Here is an 11,645-nt window from a genome sequence, read left to right on the forward strand (position 1 = left end):
TCCTTCTTCCACAAATTGGACTTGCCCAAATTACAAATTCAGTCAACTTGCATATAGTTATTATTGTGGTAAAACTAGTAACTAGTACTGTATGGTGCTGCGCACAGGATTATAGGTAGGATGTACGCACCGAGCCACCAGTCCCATTAACTCCAGCTCTTCTTATTTGGAATCACCATTACACATAGGACATACGCATGCACGTACGTACGTGCTGCAATACAATACGAGGAGACGCACCATAGATTCCATACCACAGTGAACGCCGACCAGAGATTCATCGGCAGTCACTTGCCGTAGCTTATTTATAATTCATCACCATCACCATTACATAGATTCTATACCACGGAGAGCCACCGACGCGAGAGCGGACCACATTACGTAACTTCACTTGAGGTAGCTGATGCTGACGCCGCCTACGGTGACCAGCTCACCGCCGCACCTGGGTACGAGCGACACGACCACCGTCTGGTCGCCGTCCGCTCCGATGTCGTCCATCAGGTCGCACACGCCGAACCTCGCCACCGTCTTGACCGACCCCTTCCTCGTCTCCTCGGGCCGGACCATGTGCGGCGTGTGCGCGAAGCTCCCGGCGCAGTACCCCGTCGCCGTCGCCGGCGTGCCGTCCACCCCTCCCTCGGGCTCGTTCACCAGCACGTCGAACTTGATGAACTTGTTGAAATGGTCGGCGATCTTGATCCCCTCCACGACCAGCACCTCCTCCTCGTCGTCCTTTTCCCGGCGGCTCCTCGACACCCTGGGCCTCGTCACGGTCACCCGTATGGTGCTGTCCAGGGTGGCAGGGAGGGTACCGGTGGTGGCGGGCGCCGGCGTCCCGCCGGACGCCTTGGCCGGCCTGGCGTTGAGCCACGGCAGGCCGACGTCCTGGTACGTGTACCGCAGCGCGGCCGGGTCGAGGCAGTCCCGGACGCGCACGCGCACGGGGCGGGCCTCCTCGTCGTAGAAGAGGAAGGCGGCGTCGAGCCAGTCGGGGTCGGTGAAGTCAGTGTTGCTCGGGCGGAGGCCGCGCCAGACGTGCCACAGGCGGTCGATGTTGCCGTGGTGCGCGAAGAAGATGGGGTCGCGCGCCGCCGAGAAGAAGTTGCCCATGTCCGCCAAGTTGGGCTGCCTTGGGTCGCCAGTCCAGACGTGGACCGTGCCGTGCGGCACGTTCTCCAGGGAGCCGGCGCCCGGGTCCGGCTGGTCGCCGGCGCGGTACGGCTGTCCCAGGAACAGCAGCGTCTTCTTCGCGTTCGAAATCATCTGGTGCGTACGTACATTTGTGTTATTTTAATGACCAGTGGTTAACTCTGTGGTTACGTTAACAATGTTTTTGAAGTTGCTAATTTTTTCAGGGATTCTTGAGGTTGTTAGTTGGTACTACTGGCCTGGCGGTACATGATCTTGAGGTTCTCGTCGATCTGCTGGTCTCTTGGGATATTGGTGTCGGACCCACTGGAGTCAAGGTCGACCAGCACCGGCGGCTGGTGCGCGGGGTCGCGCCTCTCGTCGTAGAGCGGCGACGACCTGTCGGCGTAGATGGCCGGCAGCGTCATGCCGGCCGGCGCGTCCCAGTTCCAGAAGGGCAGCGCGAAGGTGTCGTCGCCGATGAGCTTGCCGAGGATCCTCTCGTGGAAGTAGAGGTAGACCTGCACGTTCAGCAAACCCACGCAGGGACAAGTGACGGCTCCTTGACGTTCAGCACAGAAAGGTGCAGGTCGTCCCACCCATAACCCATTGACCATACGAACCTGTGCCATGGGAAGAAGAGCCAGCAGTTGTGTATCTGGAGCTCCAGGTCCGGGAACCCGACCTGGTCGTAGGCGGCGTCGCAGTAGGCGCAGTGCACGTGCCACTGCTGCTCGAAGCTGCGCGGGTCGTCGGCGGGCAGCTGCTTCATGAGCGCCACGGCCCTCTCGTACTTGGCCAGGTACCCCGCGTCCACCAGGTGCGCTGCCGGACGCACGCGGGGCGGCGAGAGGCTGCAGGTCACCTCTACTTCCACGAGAGGATCCTCGGCAAGCTCATCGGCGACGACACCTTCGCGCTGCCCTTCTGGAACTGGGACGCGCCGGCCGGCATGACGCTGCCGGCCATCTACGCCGACAGGTCGTCGCCGCTCTACGACGAGAGGCGCGACCCCGCGCACCAGCCGCCGGTGCTGGTCGACCTTGACTCCAGTGGGTCCGACACCAATATCCCAAGAGACCAGCAGATCGACGAGAACCTCAAGATCATGTACCGCCAGGCCAGTAGTACCAACTAACAACCTCAAGAATCCCTGAAAAAATTAGCAACTTCAAAAACATTGTTAACGTAACCACAGAGTTAACCACTGGTCATTAAAATAACACAAATGTACGTACGCACCAGATGATTTCGAACGCGAAGAAGACGCTGCTGTTCCTGGGACAGCCGTACCGCGCCGGCGACCAGCCGGACCCGGGCGCCGGCTCCCTGGAGAACGTGCGCACGCACGGTCCACGTCTGGACGGGCGACCCAAGGCAAGCCCAACTTGGCGGACATGGGCAACTTCCTTCTCGCGGCGCCGACCCATCTTCTTCGCGCACCACGGCAACATCACCGCCTGTGGCACGTCTGGCGCGGCCTCCGCCCGAGCAACACTGACTTCACCGACCCGACTGGCTCACGCGCCTTCCTCTTCTACGACTGAGAGGCCCGCCACAGTGCGCGTGCGCGTCCGGACGTGCCTTCGACCGGCCGCGCTGGTACACGTACCGGACGTCGGCCGTGCCTGGCTCACGCCAGGCCGAGGCCAAGGCGTCCGGCGGACGCGGCGCCCGCACCACCGGTACCCTCCCTGCCACCCTGGACAGCACCATACGGGTGACCGTGACGAGGCCCAGGGTGTCGAGGAGCCGCCGGGAAAAGGACGACGAGGAGGAGGTGCTGGTCGTGGAGGGGATCAAGATCGCCGACCATTTCAACAAGTTCATCAAGTTCGACGTGCTGGTGAACGAGCCCGAGGGAGGGGTGGACGGCACGCCGGCGACGGCGACGGGGTACTGCGCCGGGAGCTTCGCGCACACGCCGCACATGGTCCGGCCCGAGGAGACGAGGAAGGGGTCGGTCAAGACGGTGGCGAGGTTCGGCGTGTGCGACCTGATGGACGACATCGGAGCGGACGGCGACCAGACGGTGGTCGTGTCGCTCGTACCCAGGTGCGGCGGTGAGCTGGTCACCGTAGGCGGCGTCAGCATCAGCTACCTCAAGTGAAGTTACGTAATGTGGTCCGCTCTCGCGTCGGTGGCTCTCCGTGGTATAGAATCTATGTAATGGTGATGGTGATGAATTATAAATAAGCTACGGCAAGTGACTGCCGATGAATCTCTGGTCGGCGTTCACTGTGGTATGGAATCTATGGTGCGTCTCCTCGTATTGTATTGCAGCACGTACGTACGTGCATGCGTATGTCCTATGTGTAATGGTGATTCCAAATAAGAAGAGCTGGAGTTAATGGGACTGGTGGCTCGGTGCGTACATCCTACCTATAATCCTGTGCGCAGCACCATACAGTACTAGTTACTAGTTTTACCACAATAATAACTATATGCAAGTTGACTGAATTTGTAATTTGGGCAAGTCCAATTTGTGGAAGAAGGAATGGTTGGAGGAGGAAGAAAGCTGGAGGTTGAAGAAAGAAGGTTGACGTTGGATCTTCAATCTAATGGTCCAGAATATCGAATTACCCAAAATATATTTTCAAGCGACTTACATGTAGCCGTTCCCTAGTTTGAAGGATCTGCTAAACCTCGGTTGCCTGAAAACAAAAGTTGGATAATCGGTTTTAGATAGGAGAGAAGAGAACTAGAGAAGACCTGGAGGCGACGCTGAGTAGGTGACAGTCGTGCCCTGACGAGCGCCGGCTCACCGAAAACAAGCCAGAGTGGGCGACAACATGGCCGGCTGGGGCCAGTCGAGGCGGTTGTTGATGGTTTGGGTGCTGGTGCGGGGCGAGCCGTTAGCGCCAAAAAGGAGGGGCGTCGAGGGAGCGGCACAGTGAAGATAGCGGCAAGATTGCACCATAACTGAAATTATTATTTTTAGACAAGCCAGAATTGATATGTATCACTTAGGCTGGTCGCAAAAGAAATATCATAGGTGATATCATGCATGTCAATTAGGTATTTTTGCTGATGTGACACATAAATAAGTGAGAAAAAGAGACGGTCACTATGAAACCAAAGTATGATACTATGTATTTACACTAGTATCATACATGCTTACCAATGTAGCTAGTAGCGAAGCAATCGGGAGCGTTTTCAATTCTGGATTATTTGTTATTTGCTCAAAAAAAATCTGGAGCGTTTTTGTGAAACGATCGGGGATTGGGAATATGGTTTCTAGAACCTTCGTGGGAGCGATGGGGGGTTTGGGCATCCGGTTCTTCCTTTTCTTCTATTTTATCTATTTGTCTTTATTGATTTTCTGTTTTCTCTTTTGATTTTTGCCTGTTGGCTTTTTCCATTCATTTTTCTTTTTTAAAGAATAATCGAACTTTTTGTAATTTTGTTAAAAAAATCAATTTTTAAACAGTTTTTGAATTTTATAAATTATTTTGAATTTGTAAATATTTTTCGAACACATGACTATTTTGGGAATTTGCAAATATATTTTTCAACTCGAAAGCAATTTTTAATCTTCCAAAAACATTTTTTGAATTAGTGAACTTTACAAATTTACGGATATTTCTTAAATTTGTGAACATTTTTTGAATTCAGAAATATTTTTAGAGTATGTGAACATTTTTTGAATTTGTGTAATTTATTCTGAATTCACGAACGTTATCGGCGAAAGTTTTTTGAATTTGTGAACATTTTTTAAATTTGTGAACATTTTTGGATTCAAAGTCACAACTTTTTGAATTTGTGAAGATTTTTTGATTAATGAAAATTTTTCAATCTCATGAATATTTTTCGAATTCATGAACATTTTTCAAATTTACAAACATTTTTTAATACACGGACATTGTTAAAATTTACAAATATTTTGTTAATGTCACAAACATTTTTATTTTGAATGTAGATGTGTATTGAGAGCATACGTCTCGTGTATGATTTAAGTGTAATCATTCCATGGGAGCTGCCATGATGTACCAGACGTAGCATCGATTACGTCAAGTGAAGTACTACGATGTGCTTCATTAATCGCTATCTTCAGGACTTGGAGATTATTGTTGTACGTGCATCACGTGCTACTACTAGAGGTCCGGCTCCTCGTAAAAAGACCTCGGCTGTCAGCGGCGGAGCCAGGAATTAAGTATCAAAGGGGCCAAAAGACTCAAACTTTTGATAACGGAGGGCAAACAATAGTAATAAATGTATTATAGTCTAAATTATACATTGTTCATCATCTAACTAGCAGCAAATCACTGATCTTTGCTCCGGAGGGTTCAGCTGTAAAAATGAACATGGACAGGGGGAGTTAATTGCAAGGAACTATCACACTTCGGCACGCCGTGACGAATCAGTACCACTAGTCAATTTTTTGCCATGCAGTGCCAACTCTAAGCCTAAGTGTTGCAAAACGGTCTGACAGCCGTATAAGCTCATATTGACCACGTATCTGACCGACCGGGCCCATTTGTCAGGTGCCACGGTGGCCTACCCGCTCGCACCCGCTCGATCACTCGATCCAGCCCGGCTCGGTCGCATCAAGTAGCTGGGTTGGGTCGAATCGGACCTGTCCAGCCGGGAGATCTCCTCCTCCGATGACGGTATGCATTATCAGGTCAGTGCTAGAGCTAGGGTGAGTTAGGGTTAGGGTTTCTGATTTGGGGATTTTGGTGATTTGCTGATCTGGTTTTCTGATTTGGGGATTTGCTTATGTAGATTCTTGCTAGGATTGAAGACCAAGACTACAATGGCTTGGAGAACGCACCAGAGGGGCTCTGCGTGGAGCATCGGCTGCCAACTGAGCGCCGTGTAGCTTTTGAATCATTTGAGACGGGCAGGAGGTTTCTAGTTTGTGCTCAGCCTGTAAGATTCATGCTCTCTCTCTATGTTCACTGTAATATAGTTGGTAGCCTCTGTTTAGGAAGTTAGTAGTACTGATGGAGTACTCCTACTGATGATGAAGCACATTGTTTAGTTATTTATTAGTAAGTTAGTAGCTTTGATGCTCACCTTTGTTAAAGATGCCAGCTGATGTTAGTAATATATATGGGCATCAGCTTAGTTGGTATTGGAGATGCTCATAGTTTAGTTATTTATTAGTACTGAAGCTCACTGCAACATGTTGTGTAGGCATGTGCTCATGTATATTCCTGTTTAGTTAAATTGCCCACTTTTTGTAGTATTATATATGGCCAGTTAGCAGTGTAGATGCTAATTTTTAATTGGGGCAGTATAGGTTGCAGTAGAAGTAGCAGTGTTTAGTTGACCAGAGTGTTTAGTTGCACTAGAAGTAGCAGTGTTTAGTTGACCATTGTAGATGCTAATTTTTAATTGGGGTAGTATATGTTGTAGTTCTTATGCTCTTAGTTTATTTTTAAAAGTGCCCTTTTATAATTGTAATTCTTGAGAGAGTAACAATATAAATGTTTGCTATATTGCCGCAAAGTCAGAATTGTGGTTTTCTTGCGTGGGTTGACCCAGAGTGGCCTCCCACAATGCAAAATGCATTGTTGAAGCTTTGGGAAATGTTTGAGGACAGTAGGCATGCTAGGAGGAAGGATAACCTGGAAAGTTCACTTACTATCCACCACCTTAAAGAAGAGAGAAGGAATGTGGTTGCCAACTATGACAACCTAGTTGAAGATGTCCATCAACTTCTCAGTGCACAGGAGGACAGGGTGTTGGATCTCAACTATGTGCAAGCTAAGGAGAAGAGAGCTGAGGTTGCCAGTGCATCAACTATGGCTGGCATGAAGAATGAGATGGAGAAGAAAGAGGCAGAGAACTTGAAGCTGAAAGAGAAGTATAAAGTGATGATGAACCTGCTAGAAGCTCAAGGCAGTGTCATTAGGAACCTGAAGATGAATCATTTGAAAGAGAAGGAAAAGCTAACTGAAGGCAACAACAATTTAAAGATTCAGGTTGATGAGCTCAGCAAGGCTGTGAAAACACTCACAGAGGAGAATGTGCAGCTGAACCTTCACATGTCTGATCTCAAGAGGGGACATGAGAATTTGATAAAACGCGGGGATGAGTTAAAGCTCCAGCTAGCTGTTCAGTTCAATTCACTAGAGAAGAGCAAAGAGAAGTTGAAGTTGATCCATGACATCTTGAAGGAATGAGGTAGATGAAGATGATCTGGGTAGATGATGAAGCAGAGCATACCTATCATGATATATGTTGGTTTGATAGAAGGCTTTTCTTATCTTTTGTGAAGGGTGGTTTAATGAAGTGTAATGTATGGATGTAGTAGTTGTAGTAGTTCTGAACAATGTTGAACTCCACTATGCTAATTAATGTTGTAAGAATCTATTAATTATGGTTGTAAGAATCTATGGTTATGTTGAAACTGCAGTATGCTATGTTATTTAGCTAATGCTTTCTTACATGGCTCAAGTTATACCTCTGATGAAATATGTTGCTTTGATGGCTGTTAGATGGCTCGAGTTATACCTTAAACTTATGACTCCCGGTCCAAATCAAACCTTAATTTTGTCATATTCAGTTTAATGGCTATTAGATTGCTTTGATGGCTGTTAGATGGCGCAAGTTAGTGCCGTTTTGGCCCACACACAAAACGCTAACGTGGCCACCGTCAACGTGCTTGGCCTTGGTTATAATAGCAATGCGCGGGGGCGAACAGGGAACAATTGGGATTTCGGAAAAAACCTAGGGTTAGGCGACGGCGGAGGCGATCCCTGAGCGGGCCGGCGGCAGAGGCGATCTCACAGGAGGCGGTGGCGGCGGCTGCGTACAAGGAAATGTAGTGCTCTTCGGGTCTTTCTCAGGCTCCCAGCTTCCGTCGAGCCTCTGAAAGGAGAGGGGACGAATCCAGGTCACCGGTGCCCTACCGTGAGAGCCCGATGGCGTATGAGCCGGAGAAGCTCTGCTGGTGCAGGCCGCACGAAGTCGGAGGCGCCGAGATGGATCTCATGGAGCCGTCAGAACCCAGGCAGGAGGTACTACGCCTGCGTGGATGCCATGGTAAGTTTCATTTTTGTTCTACTTTTCTGTTCATTAGATCTTCTCCCCTCCCAAACCCTGATTTCTGTTGGTACAGCATGGTGGTTGTGGCTTTGTTGAACGGCATGATGATTCTCTGCCAAAGTTTTTGAGTGATTTGATTGGAGATTTGCGAGATGAAGTGCGTAGGCTGAGAGGTGAATCAAGTGTTGGTGTGTTTGAAGATGACAGTGCAGTTGTGGCTCTGCCTGAAGCTCAAAGAGGAAGAGAGGTGGTGGCTTTGGAAGAACAACTCAAGGAGAAAAATGCAGAGATAGATGCACTGAAGGAAAAAAATATCACAATGTTGTCTTTATTTTTCTTGTCTTCGTGGTAGGTTTAGTGACAGCCAAGATGGTGCTGCAGTAAGCTTGTTTAGTACTGAAGATGCAAAGTTGTGGTCAGGTTGATCCTTGTTAAGGAGAGATGCAAGTTAGTGTCAGTTGTGGTCAGGTTGATCGTTGCAAGTTAGTGTCAAGTTAGATCCTACTGTGTTGTTGATCCTACTGTTGTTAAGTTAGTGTAAGGTGTTGCAAGTTAGTGCCACTATTGTTGTTGATCCTAATGTTGTAAAAAAGATTTGGTGTAATGAAATATGTGGCCATTGTGGCATTATCATCTAGTTTGTGCATGGTTTCTTGACACATGTGCATTGAGTTGTTTCACAAAAGCCAAATGAACAAATATCTTGACACATGAGCATGGTTTCTTGACATAATATTGAGAGGAGCATTGAGTTGTTCACAAGTGCCAAATGACAAAATATTTCAGAAATGCCAAATGAACAACACAAAAAGCCTTGAGTTGTCCACAAGTGCCAAATGGTCTAATATTTCAGATATTGCAGGCATAATATGTTCACAGGAGCATGATAGGTCCACAAATAACCAGAAAATACATGGTTTGTAGTACAAATAACTTAGTTCACATCAGACTCAACTTAGTACTCCATTAGAACATACATCAATTTTGTAGCACAACTAACTTAGTTCACATCTTCTGGTACTCCATCAGACCAAAGTAGCAACATTCTCTCACTCAAGTGTTACCACTGGCAGTAAAGAATGACATCAAGCGAGTATAATTCCCTGGGACACTTGAAGGAGCACCAGAAGTAGAAGGACCAGAAGATGAAGCTCCTGCAGCAAATCTTGGGGCAGTGAAAGGCCTTGCAAATCTTGCACTTGCCCTAGCTGACACTCTAGCAGATCTTGAAGTAGATCTTGCAGTAGCAGATCTAGCAGTAGCAGATCTTGCACTAGCAGATCTTGTAGAAGCAGTTCTTGCAGAAGCAGACCTTGCTGGTGGCTGCTGTGATCCTGATGGAGCATCTTCATTCCTTGATCTTGCAGGTGCCTTGCAAAACATACAAGGAAACATGCTAGTTAGTCACAAAGGTTTAACACAAAAAACATAGAAGGACAGAAGACCAATTAGCAAGTAAAATTCACAAGGGTTTACCACATGCTTGTTTTTCCTCAAAGCCAACTCTGGTTTCAACTGTTGCTTGTAGTTGGTGTACCTATGGCCTTGGAGCCCACAATTGCTGCATGTTATAGTGGGCATTCTTGAATAGTCCTTTGGTTTTGGAACCTCACCCTTCTTCACATGAAATTTGGGTGGCTCTATGTATGGTCCACTTGTGCTTGTCCGATCATGTTCACCAGGAACTGAATATATCATTGGTTCATATGCAGCAAGGTAAAAAGGTTTTTTGAAGAAATTGCAGAGATAGTCCTTTGGAAATCTTTTTGCCTTGTTAATTGCTGATATTGCATGGTTGCATGGTATGCCAGTAAGGTCCCACTTTCTGCAGCCACATGTACAAACTTCCAAGTTTACATCATGTGTTTGCTGCCCAGTGGTCACTTACTAAAGATTTACACCAGCTTGAATAGGTTTGCAGAATCTGGCCCTTTCCTTTTCCTCCTCAAGCTTCTCAGCATCATGTGGTGTGATCTCCCACAGAGATGCCTTTCCTTTCTCTCTGTTTCTATGCCACCTCACCATCTTCTTGTCCTTAATACTATCAATCATGGTCCTAATAGGTTTTTTCCTAAAATTTAGGATGTACTTGTTGAACACCTTAGACAGGTTGTTAACAACCAAGTCTGTCTTGCAGTTAGTGTCAAAAGCATGCCTAGCCTATGTGTGCTTAGGTATTCCACTTAGCCACTTCCAAGCTTCCTCACTCTCATTTCTCAAGTCATTCATGGCAATGTTAAACTTGTGCTGGTTATAAGCATAGCTGGCATTATCCATGCATTTCTTAAGATCTTCCCCCCTAAACCCAGCATTCTGGAAATTTGCATAGAGGTGTCTAAGGCAAAATCTTTGATGACAGTTTGAAAAAACTTGGTTTACTGCATTTAGTAGCCCCTGTTCACATAGCATGCTAGACTTAGCTGATGTACTACTATATCTAGAACATAACATGCTAATGCAGAAGAACATAAAAGCAAGAACATAACAGAAAGATGCATGCATACCTTCTGTCTATCAGACATGATAGTATAAGGCCCAAATTTGCCAACTTCTCCTCCTAGACATATCTTCAGTTGGTGTAGAAACCAACACTAGTTAGCTATGTCCTCTTGTCCAACAACAACAAATGCAAGTAGGAAAATATTATTATTCCCATCTCTTCCAGTGGCAGCTAGGATTTGAGCACCAGTGGTGAGCTTAATAAAGCATCCATCAACACCTGTTGTTGCAACCGAAGAACAATTTAAACTTCTACAAAGCATTACTAAACTATATATTTAAGTATAAAGAACTATAAATCACTACTACATCAATTGAGAAAGAACTATAAGGCATTACTAACCAATGAATGGTCTGCATGCATTGAGAAATCCCCCCTTGCTCCATTTATGCAGAAGAACATAGCATGAAACCTTGGTCCTGGATGTGGTATTTTTGTAGTTGGTCTTCGAGTAACTGTTGCAACTAAAACTCTACTAACAGGGTTTGTATCCATGATGGTCTGAGCATAATCCCTAAGCCTGTGATACTTCTTCTTGTGCTCTCCTAGCACAGCTTCCACAGCTAGGTTTTTGGCCCTATAGGCCATGTGCCTTGGCACATCACCACCATACTTCTCATTGCAGTTGTTAATCAGAGTGTGTATGCTGGTGGTTGGATCAGACCTGAACAATGACTCGTAGGTTCATCTCCTCTCCACATGGCACTAATCCTAGATATCTCAGTGCTACTAGGGCAGGTGTGCTCCAGCCTTATTTTCTTAATAGCAAAAGTCTTCTCCCCTTTGATAACTGCAGCAACTATGCAAAACTGGCAGTGCTCTTGCTTACAACAGACAATGATCCTTTGGTCTGAATTTCTGTGATACCTGAAGTCTCTGGCCTCTGTGATGTGCAAGGTCAATAAAGCATATCTAAATTGCTGTTGATTCCTGAAGCACATGTACAGACATAACTGCTGATGTGGTTGCTCAAGTTTGTCATTGTACCGGATCCTTGTTTGCTTTTCCTTGGCCTACTCTT

General features: G+C 47.1%; 1 protein-coding gene and 1 pseudogene across 1 annotated transcript; one reads left to right on the forward strand and one right to left on the reverse strand.

Annotated features, from left to right (window-relative positions):
* Positions 1-141: 141 nt before the first annotated feature.
* Positions 142-1,987, reverse strand: LOC125526934 (polyphenol oxidase, chloroplastic-like; the record flags this gene model as incomplete). Its single annotated transcript, XM_048691531.1, has 3 exons — positions 142-1,263; positions 1,389-1,649; positions 1,748-1,987. Coding segments are annotated over 3 exons (1,377 nt in total), but the record flags the coding sequence as incomplete, so codon positions are not given.
* A 3-nt stretch (positions 1,988-1,990) lies between these two features.
* On the forward strand, positions 1,991-3,484 carry LOC125526935 (annotated as a pseudogene).
* Positions 3,485-11,645: the final 8,161 nt, after the last annotated feature.

Source organism: Triticum urartu, unplaced genomic scaffold (assembly GCF_003073215.2).
Source record: "Triticum urartu cultivar G1812 unplaced genomic scaffold, Tu2.1 TuUngrouped_contig_2349, whole genome shotgun sequence".
Taxonomy (NCBI): Eukaryota; Viridiplantae; Streptophyta; class Magnoliopsida; order Poales; family Poaceae; genus Triticum; species Triticum urartu.